The sequence below is a fragment of the Vanellus vanellus genome (genome assembly GCF_965231255.1).
Source record: "Vanellus vanellus genome assembly, chromosome: 18".
In the NCBI taxonomy this organism is placed as follows: Eukaryota; Metazoa; Chordata; class Aves; order Charadriiformes; family Charadriidae; genus Vanellus; species Vanellus vanellus.
Window position 1 is genome coordinate 4489305 of NC_138923.1, and position 22226 is coordinate 4511530.

Consider the following 22226-nt stretch of genomic DNA (forward strand, 5'->3'; position numbering starts at 1 on the left):
TTTTGGGGAGGTGTTGGGGGGGGGGGGGGGGGAATAGGCGGGGGGAGAGCTGCCAGCTCAGCTCATGCAAACAAATTAAATTGAAGAGAAGCTGGTTCAGTGCTTTTCATTAACAGCCCTCCAAGGAGGAAGGGAAAAAAAAAAAAAAAAAAAAAAAGAGAAAGTAATTCCAAGTCTAAGGTAAAAAGGGAAAAACCCCCCAAAAATAACACAACGGTTTTCTTCATGCGAAGCTAACATAGAGTAAATCAATCAAACCCTGCTCCCCCGTGACAGGGGAGGACGCATCATTGAACAACGCTCATCGCTCCCCGTTGGTGATCCCCCATCTCGCCCGTGCCAGGAAAGCCTTTCCCCGCAGCGGCCCCGGGGCCGGCGATGCAGCAGCCCGCTCCTCTCCCGCAGGCTCCCAGGCGCCGCGAAACACCCCAGTGACGCACTTCACTAACACCACCACCAGAGACAAATCAGTTCTTGGGCAATTCAAGACCTTGCCATTTATTTTATTTTTTTTTTTCTCGGGGAGCCGGGAGGGGGCCACATTAGCAGCCACTACGCACCTAACGAGAAGCTGTTCAGCTAAAACTTGTGGAGAAATCCAGAGACAGAAAGCGTCCGGCTTCCCAGGGATTTTTCAGTAGGGACCACTAACGACATCAATCAGAAAGCCAGTTGAGCTTCATGCACCCGCTATCCTGTGGCACTTCCTCGTCAGCATCCCTAGCAGCATCGAACAGCAGGAGCGCCCTTCCAACAAACCCCAAGCAACGCGCTTCATTCCCACGTATAGAAAAACACCAGGGTTTAGAGCCGTTCGGCCAAGGAACAAGCGTGCTCACGCCGACAGCCACCCGCACAACCCTCCTCCGCGAGCCCTGCGGGCTGCGCGCCGCCGGGGACATCTTGCTCGGACGCCACCAAGCCAGAAGCAACGGTGAAGAGAGGGCTATTTGACTCGGGACTGCAGACCGAGCAGGTAAAACCAGCGGTGCCACGACTCCGCTTATAAAATGAGCGCCTCTTGAAAAGCGCTTGCAAATAAATTTTAATAAATTCCCAGCTAACCCCCCTCAAATCGGACGAACTGGTGCAGAGATGAGGAAATTCCACCCCAGACGCTCTCCTTGCTGCAGGTGCATCCCCAAGGCTCTGCGGCAGAGATGTTTCTAAAAAAAGCCTAGAGGTTATACGGGACAAGAGTGTTGGCATTTAGTCTGAGCGTGGGCTTGAGAGTCTGCTTTATACCCCAGAAGCGTCGCTGGGTACCAGCACGGAGCCCGGTGGTGGGGACTGGGCAGTCACGTACTGGATCTAACTGAAAGAAGGAGAAAAAGTCAACGCTCCACAATGGCCCCGTCAACAGGAGCATCCCAGCAGCGAGAGGGTCACGGCTGGTGCCAGCACATCCCCAGCCCACGCTCCGTCCTAACAAAGACACAAGTGACATTCGAAAGGGAACGTGTGTGACATCTCCCCTCTCGGCCAGAGCCAGCAAACTACGGACCGGTCAAATTTCGGCTTCCATGCATGTCCAGCGTCTACTGTCTCTGCAAAGACTGCTAGGGAAAGCCCCTTCAAATGGGATTTCTCCCCACTGGGGGTTTTTCCTCCGGTACAAATCTATTTGAAAAGAAGATAAAGCATCTGCCGTTTGACTGAGGTTTTATTCAGAGGAAGCTCTGGCTCAGAAATAATTGCCGTTTGCTATAATTGGTGAGATGCAGGAAGGGACTAGATACAAGTGGAGTCTGGTGCAATTTTGGGAGATTTGTTACGCTTAGCTCGCTTCTATCAATTTCAGTGGCTCAGACGCTTATGACCTGTTGCTCAGCTTATTGTGAAAATGGCTTTTATTTACTGCACTTCCATTAAAAGATGAAATCCATGCATAGGGCTCACAGGGCAGAAAATCACAGTTTACGTCTCAGCTTATCTCCCTTCAGCGGCCTCAGCTCATTTTCACCCTGGCTCGCTCCCAGCTGCTATAAAAAAGTATTTCCGAGCGCTGTTTCGAGTAGCCGAGGCCCCTTCCAGCCCACGGGGCAGGAGGCACAGTCAGATTTTAAGGGAGCGCTCAGTGCTGCAGCCGCCGCGTCAGCCAGGACGGGCAGGATGGAGCGATGGGGAGGACGGAGCATCCGACGAGGGGGACGGAGCATCCGATGGGGATGCTGTGGTGCGGGCAGGCTCTCAGGGCACAGGACACCGCTGGTCCTTTTGCGGCAAACACGGATCCCTGCTGTGCCCGCAACCACCCTCCAAGCCCCGGCCAGCGCCGCTCTGATGCCAGGCCGTCAGCTCCCAACCTAAGGAGACGGGACAAGCCACAGGCACAGCCCACGCTGCGCTCCTGGAGGGCACGGTCCTGCTCTCCTGGATCTCCAGAGCTTCCGCTGATGCAGCCCCAAGCCCCCCTCACAGCAGAGCACTTATCACCGATGGCGAAGCAGGCTCAGCACCTCCTTCTGCACCAGTTCCCTTCCAGTACTGCCCACAGACACCACAGCCCTTCTCCCCAGAGCCGCAACCAGCCTGTGCGTCAAGAACAGAGCGAGCAGCGATGGGACGTAGGTGCCTCCTCCCGTGGCGGCTCTCGCTTTGCATGGCAGACACCGCCGGCCGCGTGAAACGGCGCCGGGGGGGCGGGCGGGCAGCCCGAGCTCTCCCGGCCTCACGAGAGGCCATTTGAACACCAGACACGCCATCTCCTACGGTAGCTGGAGATGGTCCCCAGCACCAGCGTGGAGTTGCTAAGGTTACCTCCACGGCTGCCTAATTAGAGAAGCTGTCACTCTCTCGCCGAGATCAGGAGCCGTGCGTGCACGCGGGGGAGAGGGGAACTTTCAAGTGCGCAGATCATTTTCAGCACGCTAAAGCAGAGAGAAAACCCCAACTCCTAACGGGACGGCGCGTTACAGCCATCGGACTCGACAGCAGCATCCTGCCCTCCCGCTGCCCAGCCGCCTGTAGAGCTGCGGGGAGGACCGTCAGATGGAGAAACCCACGGGGCAGCAGCTGCCCCAGCTCGGGGAAACCGTGGCTCCTGGTCTGCCGAGCCCATTCATCACTCCTCCACCCACCCGTTTCTCCCACTTCTGGCTTTGCGCTTCCACTGGTCTCCTTCCCCCGGCTCTTCGCCCAGCGGGAGCCCGCGGGCAGGGCAGCCGGGGAGGAGCGGAGAGGGTCCGTCCCTCCCTCCCACCTCCACGCAGGAATTCTACATCGCGTTGGCAATGCAAACGGGGACACCCCCTGCCAGCGGTGGGGAGGGAAGAGGTCGCGGGAGGTGCGCTCACTCGGTCAAGGTCGTTTCGGAGTCGGCAGCAAAGCCAAGAAGAGAATCCCAGAATGACTCAAAAGCCCTGTATTTTGCACCAGATGAATCCGCACACTCACGTGCGCTTCCTTTAACCCCAGTACAGCAAAGAACAGGGAGGGCAGCTCTTCCTCCTCACCACCACAGCCAAGAGATTGCTCTCACCTCCTGAAACCAGACCCCGAATCCCCTACACAAGGGCAGGAACCACGCTGGGAGCGTGGAACAAGGCACGACAAGAAACAGCACCTCAAAGAGGCTCAGGAGAGCCTCTCCTTCCTTTGGGAAGCACCCAAGCATGACATGCACGTCCCACATGGGCTGTGCGGCTCTGAGCGCCTTCCTGCCCACCTCCATCCCAGCTCTACGAGTGGAGGATCCTCCTCTAGGAGGTACAGAAGGCAAGACCATCCCCATCCCTGGTTAACGCCCAGATTCGGGAGGGATGGGCAGAGGGACCCCAGGAGTGTCCCATCCAGCACCATCCATCAGTTGGCACCCTCAGGAGAAACCACGGAAACCATCTCGTCTCTGCGGCCAGGCCTTCGAGGAACAGGAGCGGCGTCATTCCTGGATGGCAGCGCTGCCGGAGTGTGTGACTTTGCTGGTTCAGAAAAGTTTAAGAGCAGCAGGATAAAAAAAAAAAAAAAAAAAAAAAAGAAAAAGCAGATGCAGCCAAAAATGCAAAGAGATCCCTGGAGCTGAAGCACTTGCCAAGTTTCTCCCTAACGCTTCAAGACACCCACTCATCCTCCCCAAGGGCTTGTCAGACTCACATGGCAAAAAATACACGCTCCACACCCACCCGAGCCCAAAAGAAAAGACCCTTAAATAAATCTGGAATTCAGGGCTGGCAGGAAGACAAAGTTGGGGGCGGAAGAGGAATTTTTGGTGTCTATTTTCTAACGAAGGAACTGCCTGACAGCTCTTCTGCAGCAGACCGGGGCTCGTGGCCCTGCCACTCGCACGGCCCCCTCGGACATCGCAGTAGATTGCTCTTCATTCCAGGGCAGGCGCTCAGAGGCCCCTGGGTACCTGAGGGAGCGCAATGGAAGCTAGAGCTTAATGGGAATAATAAAAAAACCATTGCCACTAACCGGTGCATTTAGGCGGTCATGGGAAAGAAAATGCCAAGAAAAGGTGGTTGGTGAGCGACCAACGATGCTGGTCGCCATCCCGGCCAAGAGGAGCTGCGGGAGGTCACTTAGCACAGCCTCAATAGACAGCCCGGCCACCTTCCCGTAGGCTACGTCTTCATGGGGTGCAAGATGAGGAGCGGCTGAGGGAACTGGGGGTGTTCAGCCTGGAGAGAAGGAGGCTGAGGGGAGACCTTATCATTCTCTACAACTGCCTGAAAGGAGGGGGTAGAGAGAGGGGGTTGGTCTCTGCTCCCAAGGATCAAGCGACAGGACAAGAGGGAACAGCCTCAAGTTGTGCCAGGGGAGGTTTAGGGTGGATATTAGGATAATCTCTTCACTGAAAGGGTTGTCAAGCACTGGAACAGGCTGCCCAGGGCAGTGGTTGAACCATCATCCCTGGAGGGATTTAAAAGACGTGTAGACGTGGTGCTGAGGAACATGGTTTAACGGTAACTTGGCAGTGCTGGGTGAACAGTTGGACTCTCTGATCTTAAAGGTCTCTTCCAACCATAGCGATTCTGACTCTGTAAGAGGTGGCTCTGTGCAGGAGGCAACGCACGAGCAGATAGGGCTGGACCAAGGGACTGCAGCTTAAACCAGTGAGATGCAACACTGGGACAAGGAAACCAGTCGCTGGAAGAGGCTGTGATGGAGCCCAAGCTGTTGGGAGTCCCCAGACCCACCAGGCCGTTCACCCTCCCCACACCGGTGCTTCATAGCCAGCCTCTGCCCCCCAGCCCAACTTCCCCAGTGCCCACGGGTGGGATGAAACGGTACAAACCAACGAGCCCCGGGGAACAGCCAAGGGGCAGGAGCAGCCCAGAGATGACTGTCGACACTGGAGGAGGCCAGGTCCAGCCTCCCCTTTCACTCTGCATTGAGAAGGTGCTGCTCGGTTAATCCATTAGGCAGACGCTTGCTAAACAGCTGTGAAAAATTAGTTTTCACAGACCAACTCCAACTGCAGCGAGCGCTGCTGGGGTCAGAAGTGGCAGGGGCATCGCTTGGGCAGCAAGGATGGGACCAGCACATGTCCATGCTCCATCAACATCTCATCTCACGCCCTCCTCCTGCTGCTCTGCTGCTCCCGCAGCTGCCTGGAGGAAAGTAAGCACCCAACAGGGCAGGAGGCACCCTGCCCCATCCCTGGAGGGGTTCAAGGCCAGGTTGGACGGGGCTTGGAGCAACCTGGGCTGGTGGGACGTGTCCCTGCCCAGGGCAGGGGGTGAAACTAGGTGATCTCCAAGGTCCTTCCAACTCTAACCATTCTATGAACCCACTGCTCCCTCCACCAGGGCTGGATGGTGCTCACCTGCCCAGCACACACCAGTAACACCAACAGACACCACTCACTTTGCCACGCTGGACGCAGGGTCACCTATGTGACAGCCAAAGCCAGCAGCACCTCAAAGTGCCTTCACTGATCTTCAGGGATGGTCCCGTTTGATTCTGGTCAGGGAAAGTCTTGTTGAGAGCTGTCTTTCATACAAACTTTACTTTACTTTTCCCTTTTTTTTTCCTTTTAATGTGTCAGTTTAAGATTGTAAAAATACTTTCATCTTCAAAACAGTGTCACAACTCCCCTTCAGCATTTTCATAACAATGCTGCGATTTCGGCTTCAAAACATCTTTCCAAACTTATTGTTCACACATACGCCGAACTTTAAAGCTCAGAACTGAGGGGCTGCGATGAAACTGGAACAAGCCGCTCTTTGAATAAAAACAAGTTTTCCTTTCATCTCGCGCTAATTAACAGAAGCATCCATCCCTCTGTGCCGGCCCCTGGTCAGCACTCGGCGTGTCCATGAGACCTCAAAGAAAAACCTCCCTCTTCCCCCGCCGCAGCCCGTCTGTGCATGGCACTACGCAGTATCCCCATCAACAGAGGGACCTCCCAGAGGCCAACATCAGGGAGATGCAGGAGGGAGATGCAGGAGCCCCTTGGAAGCTGCTGTGGGACCCTTTCAGCTTGGTAAAGATGGACAGATGCCGATTGCAGCTATGTGCAACCAAGCATCCCGTGGGAACGCAGGAGCAAACCTCCATGGGGTGCTCCAGGGGCCCTGTTCCCCACCTTCTGCTGGCCGCCGCAGCAGAAGCTGCTGGACAAGGTGGATCGTGGTGCCCACCGTGAGACCATACTCCTGGCCCAACCTTTCCCTCTAACTCCATCCATGCCAGGAATAAAAATCTCCCTGGGCAGCTCCCTAACTGCTGCAAATATTTGCATAGAGTTGGAAGAACGAGGCCATGGAGAAGACTGGGGAAAACGCTTCATGGCCATTACCAGCCAAATTAGAGCTGCAGCTTGTTCCCCCAGCCAGGTCCAGAGCAGCTCTCCTCTCGCCAAGGTCTCACCTGCCCTCCAGCTGCCACAGCCAAACCGAGAAGCACCATTTCAAATAACAGCTTTTCTTGAATCTAAATTCTTCCCCCACCCAACAACAGCAAAATGAGAAGAATATTAACACCTGCTGGTTTGCCCTTAGGTGCCTTCAGAGCAGTTTTGTAGAGAGAGGATCAGAACAAGCGGTGATTAAAAACTGCAGCCCCACATCCACAGAAAAACCTTGCCTTTTAGAGGCACGGCAAAAACATCCCCCTCATTCCCAGCCCAGACCCCCTCCGCTAGCAGGGTCAGGGAGCCCATGTCCCACACCGGCCCCCTGCAGAGAGATGCTGCAGGACACGGGGCCATTTGGGACGCCGGGTCACCAGAGAGGTGACCACAGAGCTGCTTTGGATGTGGGCCAGGTATCCACGGAGAAACCTGCACCGTTCCTGCTGGAGAGAGGCTTTGCAGACCAAGGTCTACTAAAATATTGGGTTCATATGACTTGTGGCACACCCCAAACGGGCAGAGCAGCCTGCCGAGCAGCGGGGAACGCTGTTTTGGGGAGGTAACACAGCTGGGAGATGCCACGGGAGAAACACTCATGTGTTGCTCTGCAAAGGGAAGGCTCTCCCGAGGCTCAACTCTGCTTCAGCATCCCCTACAAACCCCCCGTATCTCCCCCGGCGCAGGCTCCGGGCTGCCACGCCGGCTCAGCCGGGAGCAGTGCTGCAAACAGGATTTTTTTTCCCTCCTGTTTTGCGTTTAAGTGGCTCATTGCAACATGCTGTAAAACCCTTCATCGGCAAGGAGGGGAAAGGTTTTACAACAGTCTTTAGCGCGAGCCCAGGCAGCAGAGAAAACCTCCCCCCGGCTCGCACAATTTGGGGTGGCACACGGGATTTCGGGCAGCACACGCACTGCCGGGGAGCGGAGACAGAGGATGGGAGCGCCCCTGCGCCTCGCACCAGCACCCCCGTCCCTCGCACCAGCATCCCTGTGCCAGCATCCCTGCCCCTCGCACCAGCATCCCCGTGCCAGCATCCCTGCCCCTCGCACCAGCACCCCCGTCCCTCGCACCAGCATCCCCACACCAGGATCCCTGCCCCTCGCACCAGCATCCCCACACCAGCATCCCCCACCCCTCGCACCAGCATCCTTGCACCAGCATCCCCATGCCAGCATCCCTGCACCAGCATCCCCGCCCCTCGCACCAGCATCCCCACGCCAGCATCCCTGCGCCTCGCACGAGCATCCCCACGCCAGCATCCCTGTCCCTCACACCAGCATCCACACACCCCATGCCAGCATCCCTGCGCCAGCATCCCCGCCCCTCGCACCAGCATCCCTGCCCCAGCATCCTCGCGCCTCGCGCCAGCATCCCTTCACCAGCATCCCTGCGCCTCGCCCCAGCATCCTTGCACCAGCATCCCCGCCCCAGCATCCCTGCACCAGCATCCTTGCACCAGCATCCCCGCCCCAGCATCCCTGCACCAGCATCCCCACCCCAGCATCTCTGCACCAGCATCCCCGCCCCAGCATCCCCGCCCCAGCATCCCTGCCCAAATCCCAGCTCCTGTCCCTCTTCCCGCCGGCCGCTGGGCCACGGCACGGTAAGGAACAGCTTGTCAGCTAAGCGGCAAAGGCGGCTGCTACAAAAGCAGAATAAAATTGAGTACAACGAGAGAGCAGCGTGTCTGTCGTGCAAACTGCTGCTCCGGCAAGACCCCAAGCTGGCTATGAGCAGCCCCTACAGGCAGCGTCCCCGACCTCCCTCCCAGCTGCCATGCCACCGGATAATGGATTTCCTCCTCCGACACAGCAGAAGCCGGGAACACAGTAAGGACAACTGTGCTGCTTGGCTGGGGAGAGCAAAGAACAGAAGAGGAGGAAACAGCAAGCGCTGGGATGTGATAAATGCAATGTAAAGCAATGTAATGGAGTTTGTCTTCAAGCAGCTCTGGCTTCTTGAACTGTGTTAAGCAGCAAGGCTGTTGCGATTTAATTAAATACACTTCTAGCCCCTCTGATCACACTCAGAAAAAATAAAGCGAGAAACACGTGGCTGCTGATCCAGTACAAGGCATGCACCTGCAACAACTACAGCAAGAAAGACCACAAACCTCTGTTGCCTTTCTGAAATGCAATCGATATTGACGGCTCTTAAAGTCCAGGATCCACCAACTACACTGGCAACACCGCGTCCTGCTCCTGGTGGCCTGAGGAGCCACCTCGATGGGGTCCAGGGAAGGAGGCAAAGCTAAAGGGGCTGCGGGTGGTAACGCCGGTGCTCCTCAGGGATGAGTGTGAGAAGGCTTGGAGCCTCCTCTGCAAATGGACAAAGAGGCTGATATACTTTTGAGGTGTCCCTGCTCCATCCCAGGGGCCCCCCCAGTAATTTCCATGCTCAAATGTTACGAAATAGCCTCCCTCGCTGGTGTGTTGTCTCCTCCTTCATCGAGGACCTCAGGGTCTCCTGCGCACCACGATGCATTTAATGGGAACGAGTAAAGGCTGCTTCTGATTTTGCAGATTGTTTATAGCATACATTTGAGGAGCGACACAGGATGGGAAAATACATCCCATAAACAAACTGCTAAACAAAAGAGGCTAAGTGTGTACCACTCCAAACAAAAATAGACTGGAGCTAACCTCCGCTTTTCAAGCATATGCCTCTGCTGACAGCTTCGTTAAGTGCCCCTTATCCCACTTCCAGTTTTGATTTTTAGGCTCCGCCACCATCGACAGCAGCTTCGGATGCCTCCCACCGCCCTACAGCTCCAGGCGAGCCGGGGGCAGGGGAAAATAAACCCAACCGGAGCTGGAGACCCCCACGGGTGACCGAGGCAGAGGGCTGCTTCACCCTCCCCTGCCCCCAGCCTGCGGGTGGCAGGAGCCACAGCAGCCCAGATGTTGCCAGGAGATGGACACACCATCAGCAGCTGGCTCGGGGACTGTCCCTGCGGGGACAGAAGGGGCCATTGGGTGACAAAGGGCTTGCAGACCAAGTATTTTGGGCAGACATTTACGACGTCCCTCCCAAGAGCTTGCCCCGGCAGCAGCCCCCGTGCCCGGCAGCTGAACCCTGCCGCCCCGCTCACGGCCAGAAGCCATCTCCCAACCGCTCAGACTTCATCATCCCCTTCCTCGGGGCTGCAGGGAGGGCACGTTCCCCTGCCAATGCTTCTTCTGCCAAGATCCGAAGCCGTTGAAGCTGGACGAAAGTAATTCCCACCCATTCCTACTGCCCCGGGAAGAATATTTCTTCACCGGTTTTGCATAACAAACAGCTACACGGTTCTCTTTTTTTTTTTTTTTTTTTTTTCCCCTCCCGAGAAACTCAGGCTTAGAGGAAAACACCCGGCGCAGCGCTGGTCCGAGACCAGACTTCATAAAGTTGCCCCTGCGAGGGGGAGCGGGGGGCGACGCCACCGCCGAGATTAGACCGCAGCCTGTACTGAGAGCGTTCAGTCACCCCGGCAGGCTGCAGCACACCGAGCCTGTAAAGCTCCGAGGGAATCCTTCAAGATGAAAGGTACAGTATGATACGGCTGTATTATATCCATGGGCTTTGTTACAGCACACATTTCCTAGCACGGTTTTATTGCTAGAACACAAAGTTCAGCCCAAGCCCGGGGGCTTTTCAGGTGACGAATACACCGCGGGGGGATGCGAAATGCTGTAGCCCCTGATGTGAACACGGCAGCCGGAGCGGCCAGCGCCCTTCCCGCGACAGCCAGCGAGGACTCGCCGGCACAGGTAAGGCCAACGGCATCGCTGCTGGATGTGCCTTCAGCCTGCAACATGTCTCGTTCTCAAACATACCTGTCGGGTCCCCAAAACACCACTGCTGTGATCAGCGCCTCTACAGCATCCCTCCTCTTTAGCTGGACCACCCGCGCAGCCTCCTCTCCCAGAGGCCATCCCCAGTAAGGGCAGGAGGCTCCCGTGGGGTGAGCCTACCTCAGTCAAGTGGTACCCAGCACTGGCATCCCCTGGGAGACCTCGAGCTGCCCCCCTCAAACACCTCCTCCAGCCAGAAGTTGATGGAAGACGTTTGCTACATTCAGCAGGTGGCCCTGAAGCAGAGCCTGAACCAGCAAAGCCCCAGGCACACGGAGGTAAACCCCAGCACGCTGCTCTGGCTCTTTTTGGAAGCCTAACTGATGCTGAAAAGTAAAATTACCAAAAAGAAAATTGATTCTGTTTTACCTCAAACCAGCACATCACCTGAAACGCTACAAATGAGTCTGTGGCCGCAGCTCGACCATGGGCTGCCCAGTTTGAATGGCATGGAAGAAAGGGATGGGAACGTGCATCCTCCTTTTGGATCACCTTCCCAACACCTCGCTCCTCCTGGGCACCTCTCTCTGTCCCGATTCCCCAAGACATCAGAGGTGGAAGAACATGTGATGCCAACAAGATGCCAAGAAGAAGGCTTTCAAAGAAGCCTGGGAGGAATTCCTTGGGCATGTTACATGGCAGGAAAGAGTTTAAACCCCTCTAATTTGAGCAGATGAGAGGTACAAAGAACAAGAAAGAAGTGTGATGGGGATAGAAGGAACAGGGATATATCAGGATGTCTCAACAAGCCCCAAAGCTCTCCAGGGCCACCACCAATGCTGAACCCACCGCACAGGTGGCTGCTCAGACCCAGCAAGCCAAGGTGAAGGGTTTTCCATCGCCCACCGCCCCCCACAGCACTCTGTGTGAGGCAGCACGGAGTAACGAGACTGAGGTGGGAACAACGGGCAGCATCTGCCGCGGGGGCTCCTCCGCCCCGGGAAGCCCATCCGCGTGGGAAACCACCCGAGAGAGCAGATCTCACTCTGGGAGCGGGCTGCACGAGTAATTAATTAGGTCAGCGGCATCAGCGTTTACCCCAGCTCCCGTCAGACCCCCAGGCAGCCAGAGCGACAGCAACGTGGCGAGGGCGAGCGGAGGCAGAGGTTTTACAGCCTCGGCACACAGACCCGGTGCTCCCCGGCCAGGCTAGACAAGCAGCAGGTCCTGGTCCAGGGCTGCAGCAAACACGCTGCGCTCCAGCCCTCCTCCCTGCTCCCCCCCCCCACACCGCCCCGCGTTCGCCATCACGGCACGCTGCCGACACGGGAGCGGCGCATCAAGAAGCTGATGTCACTGAGCAGTTGGCTAGAGGCAAAAATAAAAATAAAATAAAATAAAATAAAATAAAATAAAATAAAATAAAATAAAATAAAATAAATCCCTATGTTGTTGCCAACTCCTACATTCCATCACTTGATCCCGTGTTTCACGGATGCGCTGCGCTCCCTGGAACGCCAACCGCTCGACAACCAGAAAAAGCAGCATGGGAAGGATACGGGCTGTGAACGGCCTTGGGACAGCCGCGGATGCGACTGCGGCAGCCGCAGGCACGCTCTCAACGCCAGCTCACCTTAGGCGAGTGCCCCGGCAGGCAGCAGCCCCCGGGGAGCCCGGCTCACGCAGCGGAGCTCCGGCCGCAGGTGAGGCCACCCCGCTGCCCCCCAGAGAGAGGTGAGGGAGGGGAAAAAGGAAAAAGAACCAAAGCCGGAAAGGCGTGAGCACAGCCGAGCTCTTGTGGGGATGCTCACGGCCAGCAGCAGGGCTGGGACCAAACCTGGGGGCTCCAGATGCTGCACCCCAGTTGTGCGGTGCCGGGGCCGTGGGCTTTTGGGAGGGCAGGTTGACCCCCCCCCCCCAAGTTAGTTGCTAAGGTCTGTGCCGCCAGGGCAGCACCCCTCCATAGTTATATCTCGTCAGACCTGGAGAAAGAAAGGTGTCGTGCACCAAAATCACCCGCCTGGCCCCGCTCCCCCCTCGGTGGTGCGGCTGGCGATGCGATTCCTCTCCCGCTCAGCCCAGCGGGTCCCCTCTCCCGCTCTCCTCTCCCCGCAGAGAGATGCACGGCCGACCTTTACCGGCTCTCCGCCACGCAGCCCCTGCTGCGCCCGGCCATCCCCGCTGGCCCTCGCCTCCCCTTGTTAACAGGATCACTCCCCTGCGTACGCCTGGGAGCAACACCATCAGCTCAGTAATCTTCCTAAATACAGCAGTTACCAGGTGACTGGGGAAAAAAAAAAAAAAAAAAAAAAGAAAAAAAATCTCTTTTGCTGCTGATGCTGCTAATGGAAAATTTCTCCCCTTTCGCTGCTGCTTTCAAAGCCGGTCGCGGTTTCATACGGACTTTGTCTTGCACAGAGACGGGAGAGGTGGAAGCACAGAGGGAGGGGTGCGAGGCTGGTGGGGAACAGATAATGAGAAACGGGGGAACTCGGACTTGTGTCTTCCTCCCCACCAGCCGCCTCTGCCCACAGGCAGAGCCCTGGCTCCAAATTTATCCACCCCATCTTCCCGCAGGCAGCGGCAGCCCGACCTCCTCCTGCGAGGGATCCCTCCATCCTCCCCAGACCTCAGCGGGATAAGCACGCTGGATGCATCCGAGAGCAGTGCTCCTCGCACGGCATACAGGGAAGATGCCCAAAGGGATCGAAGGGCCAAAATCATTTACTCCGTGATAAACTCCCCCCCCCACCTCCTTCCCAGGAGACAGCCAGAAAGCCTCCCCCAGCCAGCGCAGATGCCGGCAGCCAAGATGACTGCTCGTCCCCTCCGTGTGCCATTCTGCTTCTTCAATACCATTAAGCGTCTCCATACTGTCTGGACACTGGAAACCTTAACCGCATTAGCCGAGACCCGAGCAGCAGCACAAGCATTCAATTCTTTTAAGTGGCACCATTCCTTAAGCTGCTTATGCCCCAGAATCGTCCCTGCTCGGTGCCCTCACCCGCCCCACAGGTAGCGACGGGGGCAGGGCTGGGGAGCAGCAAGGGAAGACTGGCCCAGGCTCATCATTCCCCATTTCAGAGGGCCGAGGGCTCTCCCAACATGAGCTGTGCTGTGGGAATTACGGACAATGAGAGGCTTCAACCGAGGCACTGCTATTTTCTTCACTCCTCCTTTCAGCCTCCAACCCCAGCCTACCCCCGCGCTCCACAAGGCGTTTTGGTGTGACAGGAGGTGTTTCTCAAGCCGCCTGCAACTGCTAACATACGTGTCGAGGTAGCGTAAGATCACTACTTCATCGTTCCCGCAAGTGGGATCCATCCATTCTCCTCCTGTCCCAGCCAGTCCCGCGCCTCAACTCCTGTTCCACCAGGAAAGCCCAAGGGCTCAGCCCGGCTTCACAGCCGGCCGACACCGCGCATCAGCGCCGTCTCACCGAGGCAACACAAAGGCTTGCGCGTCACGCAGCCGGGGTTCACACTTTTAGGGCTTAGAAAGGAAAAGGCAGCAAGTTTTGGAGGCAACGTCTGCGTCGTGGCAGGCGGAGCTCACCCACCTCCCCAGCCCCCACGGAAAACACACAAGCTCCCCACCTAATTCTGAAAAAAAGCACTTTTTTTTTTTTTTCTGCCAGCAGAACAGCAATAAAGACCTCCGGCACACCGGCATGATGGAAAACCCGCTGCCGTGGCAGGGGAGGACGGGGGGAGCAGAGGGGATCCCCAGCCGGCGCCTCCTCCCCCTGCTCCAGCCCGACAGCTCCGCCGCAGAAACCCGGCTCCTCTCTCCATAGTTAATCTTCTGTTGCCACTAGCTGGTCAACGCGGGTACTCTTGGAAAGCAGCAGCTCTCCAAGTACAGCCTGCCACTCAGTTACCGATTCCCAGTTTTAACTGGGATTTTCACCCTAGAAAATACCCGAGACGAAGCAAAACCCCCGCCAGTCCACACGCCCACCGTGCTGGAGAAGCCACCTTCAACCTTGCCTTTGAGGAGGGACACGGTCATCTGTGGACTGACCCATTTTCATGGGCATTTTGTGCCTAACGGACCTTCTGGGTGTTAGAGAGCTCACCTCTCCTGCAACCCCGCTGGGCACGACTGCAGCTCACGACTCACATCCCCAGTACAACCACATCCCTCCTGCCCCTTCCAACCAGAAGAACCCAACAGCTTGGACAGCTGAAGTCACCATATCCTTTCATACAAGTGGGGGAGGAACATTGCTACCAGGTGCTTCTCCCCCTTTCCTCCCCAGGCAGCCCCCACCACTGGGGACCTGGCCCAGACCCCACGGCCACGCACGGCTGTGGACGGGCATGAAGGGAAAGGGAAGCAGCCCCCGCTCCCAGGTCTACATCCCCCTCCAGTCCCCACCCCCAGGAGCCCACCAACACCTCTCATCTTCACTGTCCCACCTCGCTGGGGCTTTTCAGCTCCCTCCACTTGCCTGGTAGAAGATGACACTCTTTACCCCTTGGATTACCTCTGGAACAGCCAGGGGAGAAAAAAAAAAAAAAAAAAAACCCAAAAAAAACTAAACAGGAAAAAACCCAATACTTGATTAACCAAACCTCTGGCCAGATGTGCAGGGCAGCTCTTCAAGTCTAGCAGGAGGCGGTTAACAGAAAAGGGACCGAACTTTGCTCATAGGTTTCTCCCTGCAGAGACAACCCAGTTGTCAGAGGAGCAGGGTCTCACGCTGGGCACGCTCCTCTCCGCCACCCACCCCATGCTGCTCCAGACCTCGCAGGTCAGCTCACAGCAGGACACAGCGCTGCTGACCAGCGGCGTCAAAAAGCTTCAGTGGCACCGGTGCTGCCCTGTACCCTCCAGCCTCTCCGCCCCTCTCCACAATAAAGGGAGGTGTTGACAAAAGCAAGGGTGGCCAAACCCTGCTCAAGCATTTTCAGAAAAAGCAGTAAATTCAAACAATCCAGAGGGAACTAAGTGCTTTCCCTTATTTTAATGCATTCTCACCCTGAAGAGGAGAAGAACCAAAAAGATGGCTCCAGGAAAAGTTCAGAAAGAAGATAAAAGAAGCAGCAGCAGCGAACTGCTGAGGAGATGGAGGAGCTGCAGAGCTTCGAAAAGCGAGGGATAACCATCAGCCACGCACAGGGGCCGCGGCGGGACGCCGGTGATGGAGATGCCCGAGCACCTTTTCTGACAACCACCGAAACAAAGCACCTTGTAGCACCGCAGCCGCCAGTCAAACAGCATCCATTAAAGCCATTTATGAGGAGTGTGTAGTAAACTGTTCTTACGTAAGCCACTACCGGGTAAGAGCAGCGGTGAAAATTTGTCTGCCTCTTTCCTTCTCTCTCTCTCTATATATATCTGCTCACACATAGGCAGAGCTCATCTAAATTAGCTCGGAAGCTAACTGCTTCGTTCCCTGAATTGCACTTAAAGCAGGCTCCGGCGCTCGTGGAGCAGCTATTGTACAGAGCACACGGCTGCTGACTAAATCAAGACACATACCTTGGAGAGACCTCATTGTACAGGAATAAAGTCAATGATCGTCTGCACCATTTGCCAGCGTAACACTAGAAGAATTAGAGGCGGGGGGGGGGAGGTGGGGGGGGAGAAATACCGCAAAGCATCAGTTGTATCCAAGGTTAAGGAAAGGGCAGGATGCTTTTTCAGGAAAGGGGATGTACAGCAATTCATAACGCGCTGGTGGCAAAGTTACATTTGTCTTTTCCTGCCACCACTGTGCTTTGCCGGGTAATTTTATAGCAATGTAACAGGGGAGTAGGGAGAGAAACATCCTTCTTGTCTCCAACGCAAGAGAGAAAAAATAAACCGAGGCGTAGGAAATACAGAAACTGTGACACCCCGCTGAAGAAGGGACACCGAGCAAAGCGGAGCTGCCCATCGGCGTTCCGGCGGCAGGTCCCCCCGCTGCAGCCCGGGAAGGATGCAACAAGGAGACAAAGTTTTGTACCTCTGTTGGAAAGGGATGAAACCACCCCCTCCCAGTCTCCCCACCGCTGGCAGGCGGCTGCGCGCAGGCTGGACCCGCTGCAGAAGGCTCCCGGCAGAGCAGATGCTCCCGGCAGAGCATCTCCGAGCTCCCATCACCCTCTAGCGGGCTCCGCGCGCTGCCCGCGCGCCACGCGCGGCCCACGGCTCAGGCAGGCGAGCAAGCGGCTGCTGCTGCTCCTGCTGTTCCTGCTGCTCCTCCTGCAAGCGTGCCGTGGGGCCAAGGGGTCAGCTGCCCGGGGATTTCCTAGCGCCGCTTTCTCCTTTCGTCTCAAGTGGTGCAGCGGCTCCCGCAGACCAGGCTTCTCCGGCAGGCAGGGATGCAGCCCCGCAACCCGCGTGTCATGCGTTTATACTCGAGCGAATAAAATCTCTTGTTGTCAGGGAACAGAAAAAGTTGCTTCCTCCCTAGAAGGAGGGATCCTTTAAAGTAAGCAGACACAGAGCACTGCATGTGCTTTGTACCGATGCAGAGCATCTATCTCCTCCGCCTATTTTAACTTGGTCTGCCCCTAAAAACAACCGGCAGAGGATGTGGTGCTTTGGGATGTGCTTTAGTGGGACTTGGCAGTGTCAGGTTTACGATTGGACTCGATGACCTTAGAGGTCTCTTCCAACTTAAAAGAAAGTAGGATTCTAAGTTTCAGGCTGCTGCAGACACGGCTCTGGCATCTGCCAGCCTTTAGCAACAGATCGCCCACCCTCCTGCCGCGCAGAGCGGCACGGGAACCACTCCAGCCTCCGGAGCTGCTGAGCAGACCCACGGCTGCAGACCGCCTGCTCAAACACCGCACTTAAACAAACTCATCGCCACCAAGCAAGGCGGCGTTTCATTTCATGCTCCCTGGCCTGGAAAGACTTTTGAGCCCTGCAGAACGGGGCGGCCTCAATTTATTCTCAACTTATTTCACTTCAGAGCCTGTAGGACTCAGCTCTGCCTGCTTCATGCTTTGGGGCTGGTTCTTTGGGTTGTTTTTTTTTTTTTTTCCTCTGCCCAGGATGTCAGTCAGGGTGGCTGTCCTGAGATGTGTGCTTTAGGAGGTCTTCCTCCACCATCCTCACCCCCAGGAGGCCAGAAAGCAGTCTTTGCTAGCAGCAAAAGCAGTAGGGAGCCCCCAACACATTTGCCACGGGCAGGACATCAGCTCTTACGCGCCTCCCTCGGCTCAGGCCCAGCCAGCCACCAAACAGGTCCAGCAACATGCATAAATATCAGCTAACGATAAGGGCTAGCGAAGATTTGGGCAAAGAGAAGCCGCTGTTTAAAGCAATCCCTGCCCCCAAGTCACTCCAAAGCCACGCGACTGACCTCCCACGTGTAACGCGATTTTCACCTCCAGGAGCCCAGTACAAGGCAGCAGCAGCTCTCCGGTTCCCAACCGCCGATGAACTTAGAAAGGGATGCAGTGGGGAAAAAAACACAACAGAAAACTCCAGCCTTACTTCCCGCGCTAGAGAACCAAGCCAGCAGAAATCCGCTAACGCGCTCACCCAGAAAAGAGTTAACTGCGAGCGAGACTCAGTTGCCACACCAGGAGAGGGGAAGAAATGCAACAACTTTGAAATATCAGAGCATCCACGGCAATTCATGAGCTAGACCTTGGGGAAGGACAAGTGTTTTACCTTCTCTGGAGGCAACGTGCTGATTAATTTCAGGACTGTGATGAAGCCATCCCACCATGGGCAAAGCTTCCATTTATCTTCCAATCTGCCTGATGCCTGCGGGTTCAGGGAAACAGGAGGGGACATTTTGGGGTCTTTTGTCCAGGAATGGGCAGCAAAAACCCCACAGTTTTGCACGAGACATGCTACATATTCAAAAGTACATGCCTAACCAACATCCCAGGCAAGCAAAAGAGAATTTTTTAGACCAAGACATGGTCTCTTTACTGGCAGTCACTCACAGAAATAGGATTTGCTATACAAGATCATGTCTCTGATCTATCAAGACAAATTTCTCTCCTCCAACTTGAGCTATTACCTAAGCTACACACAGAGGGGTTTCTTTGCCTTCTGATATATTTAGATCAGTGCGCAATTCACACCCAGTCCCTGAAGAAACCCTACTCTCATCTGAAAATTCAACTCGGTGAACCATGAAACTTCTTGTTACTTTTAATCACTTCAAGGTAAATGTCATTCCTACCGCGTCAAACCTTTGATTTTTCACTTTTATTACTTGAAATAGAGTATCTGGTTTGTTTGGGGTTTTTGCGGTTGACCAACCGTGTCTAAGGAAGCCACACTGCGAAGCCAGAGCCCAAGAGGCTCTAGAAGTACCATCAACTTATTTATTACAGGCGCCTGCTACAAGAAAGCTTCACAGGAGGCAAAATGACAGGACCGGGAGACACAGACAGTCATTTTCCTACCCTGGCACATCACAGCCAGTGAAAGGCAGCCCCTTCCACACGGTACGGGAAGGGACTTGCGGCGAGGTGGCCACCGGGTCAGCCTGCACATGGGCACACCTCGACACGCCTGATGCAGGCAGGGCGATGCGCTGGGAGGCACAAGCCAGCGGTGACAAGCAGGATCTCAGACCCTAAGTTAAGCGGGTACTCGAATTATCTTAGGGTCAGACACGGAAAAGCAAGCGAGCTAGTGGATAAAGAAAAGATCAACAGAAACCCTCCGGTGACCTGGCAGAGTAAACACCGCGCTCTCCATACGGCTCCTCAACAGTTCCCGTGGAGGATCCCCAGGTTGATTAAGGCAGAGAAAAGGATAAAAGTGACAAGAGGCAGCCCGGGCACCCCATCTGAGACGAGAGGAGCGGGCATCCAGAGGAAAGTACGCCAACAGAATTATTTCTAGTCCCATCCCCCTCCCCACAAACGCGGAGATCGGAGGAAAGTCCGCAGGCGTTCGCCGCCGACCCCAGCGCTGGAGTTGCGCGTGAAGCAAGAGCGAGCTTCGAGAATTAAGAAGAAGCGTTTATAAAATTAGGCTCCGGCTAGAAAAAACAGCTTCTCCCCGTTCTCCCAAGCTCGGTGGTACCTCCTCCGGGGCTCAGCGTTCAAGTTGGAGCACAAGAAGCGGCGCCCATCACTTTAGAGCCCGAGCAGAGCCGCTTCACTCCCAGGGCACCCCTCGGGCCCTGCCAAAAAAATCCCTCCCCAGCGGGAAGAAAAAAAATCAAAACAACCCCAAAATAAAAGCGGGTGCGATAAGGGCAGGGTTCGACAGCTCCAAAACACAACCAGGCTGTCGGCGATAAGGGGGGGGATGACCGAGAATCCCGGCGCGGCGGGGCGAGAGCCCGGCACCGGCTGCCCGCACCGGGATGCTCCGCGGAGATGCGGGAGGCGGATGAAGGGGTGGCGGGGGGGGAGGGTGGGGGGTGGCGGGTACCGACGGGACGGGCCGGGAGGCGGCGGGGGAAGCGGTGCGGGCTCCTACCGAGGGTGAAGAAGGGCAGCTCGGTGTTGTCCAGGTCGTCCTGCACGGCGACGCGGCCGGGCAGCTCGCTGCGGACGAAGAGCAGCAGGCGGGAGTCAGCGGCGGCGGCGGCAGCGGCGGCGGCGGGGGGCGGCGGGGCGCCGCTCCAGCTGATATCGTTTTCGCGGAGCACCGGCAGCGTGGACACCGTGACCGTCTTCACCCGGCAGGGACCGGGAGGCTCCCGCGGGGGGGACGCCGCCGCTGCCGCCGCCGCCGTGCCGGGCCCGCCGCCCAGCAGCACCGGCAGCAGCAGCGGCAGCAGCGACGCGGCGGAGAGGCGGCGGGGAAGCGGCGGAGCGGCCATGCCGGGCCGGAGCCAGGCGCAGGAGAGCGGCGGCGAGGCGAGGCGAGGCGAGGCGAGGCGAAGGGGGGAGGCGAGCGGAGCCGGGAGCACTGAGCCGCCCCAGCCCCGCCGCCGCCGCCGCCGCCCGGCTCCGCCTCCCGGCCCGCCCCCCTCCCTCCCCTCGTCGCCGTGCCTGGGGGGACCCTCCGCCGCTCAACCGGCGGGGGGGGGGGGGGGGGGGAGAAGGAGGCAAACGCAGCCCCGCGGAGCTTTAAGGCTATTCAGTCCCCTCCGGTGTTCCGGTTTGGCTCGGCACCGCCCCCCCCCCTCCCCCCCGGTTGCCCCGCTCCCCCCCCCGGGCACAGCATCCAGGCTTCCCCCGCCCGGCCACGGCACCTGGCTCATTGCCACCCCCCAGCCTTACCGGTCATTGCCAGGGCGCAACAGCACAGAAATACGCTTTCCAGGAGTTTTTTATTAGTTATTACCCTTTCACTGGTGATTAGGCACCGCCAGCGGCCAGGGCACGCGGCCATGGCTTGCGATGACACGCCTGGAGGAGGCCAAGTGGTGGCTTCTAGCAAAGATTTTTGACCTGGTCTTAAACAGCCCGTGTTTAAATGGGAGCCGGAGGGATAAATGATGCTGAGGTCTCATCACAGGTTTCTATATCCATCCGTCGCACGGGTGCCCCGGTGCCACCCGAGGGCTGGAGCTTGTGCATGAAGCAAAGCGGGTGAGCTCCGCTGCCGCGGGTTTGGCTCACGCTCTGCCTTGAGCCGCGGCGGAGCCAACCGGCTCTTCCCGCCGGGAAGGTGGAAATGACGGGGATTAGCTTGGAGGCAAACCCTGTCCCTATGGGTAAAAGGGACACGGCTGACCCCAGCCCCTGAGCCGCGTGAACCCCTGCCCACGGCCGGGCATGACTAACGGAGCCGGGGAGAGGCAGCCTACGGTAGTTATGAGTCAGTGACTCACAACAACAATTTCCTAGTGACTGCTAATCTACCTGATTTTATTTGTAGATGTACATATAAAAGAAGATGTCAAAACCCTAACAAAGCACGCTTAATGCTCAGGCTTATATTATTTCCACAAGCTAATTAAGATCAATTCATCATACGCCTCTTGAGGCAAAGCAGCCTTCTGAGATACCTAGGTCATCAAATGTTAAAACCACAACAAGGGCAGAATGGCAAAGAACGTGAAATCCAGCAAACAAACAGCTCAAGCTCCGCTCCCGGGGGCCAGTCCCCGCTCCAGGAGCGGCCGCAGCTCCAGCTCACAGCCTGAACAAGCTGCAGCCCCCACCAAAAGGGTGTCAGTGTGCGTACGGTGCCTATTTCCAGCTGCAGGGATAGAGAGAAACCAAAAAGCGCTCGCCAGCAAACAGGCAACTAGTTACGAAACATTTAATGTGGGACCCCAGGTCTGCCTAACTGGGAGGGATGAAGTTTCCAGGCATGGTGGAAAAAAAAAAAAATTCACAAAAAATGCAGTCCTAAACGTCAGTTGTTGGTTGGGAAAAGCGTAATAGGAAAAAAAAGTTTCCCCTCTTTTTTTTTTTTTTAAAGGGGGAAAGAATAGATTTTGGACTGGCTTAGGCTGTTGTCAGTGTGTGTTCTAATTTCCAGGCAGGGTGCACGCTGATTTCTTCTTCCTAGTTTTGAAAATTATTCTGGGCAAAAAAAGCAAAGAAACAATACCGCATAGAAACGCAAAACAACACACTAATAGGCAGTATGTCTAAAAAGTGATGAAGCACTTCTTAAAATTTTTTTTAGAACTGGAAATCCTGAAAAAGAAAAATATCTATTTCTGTTTAAGGCCCCATCCCTGTTAGGTCTCTTTGTAGCCACTTGCTGCACAACTCTGTGTGTGTGCCATAAGTAGAGATATTTTTGCTATTGAGCACCAGAAGATTTTGGCAAAGGGGCT

At 56.3% G+C, this 22226-nt stretch overlaps 1 protein-coding gene across 1 annotated transcript in view; it reads right to left on the bottom strand.

Annotated features, from left to right (window-relative positions):
- The window catches only part of ASTN2 (astrotactin 2), a gene marked incomplete at its 5' end in the record, with an annotated part of 368996 nt that extends 348687 nt beyond the window's left edge, over positions 1–20309 (bottom strand). Inside the window, one exon of the mRNA XM_082492552.1 lies at positions 19964–20309. Coding sequence (XP_082348678.1) covers positions 19964–20309 — 346 coding nt within the window. The remainder of the gene's footprint in view (positions 1–19963) is intronic.
- Between the last annotated feature and the right edge of the window lie 1917 nt (positions 20310–22226).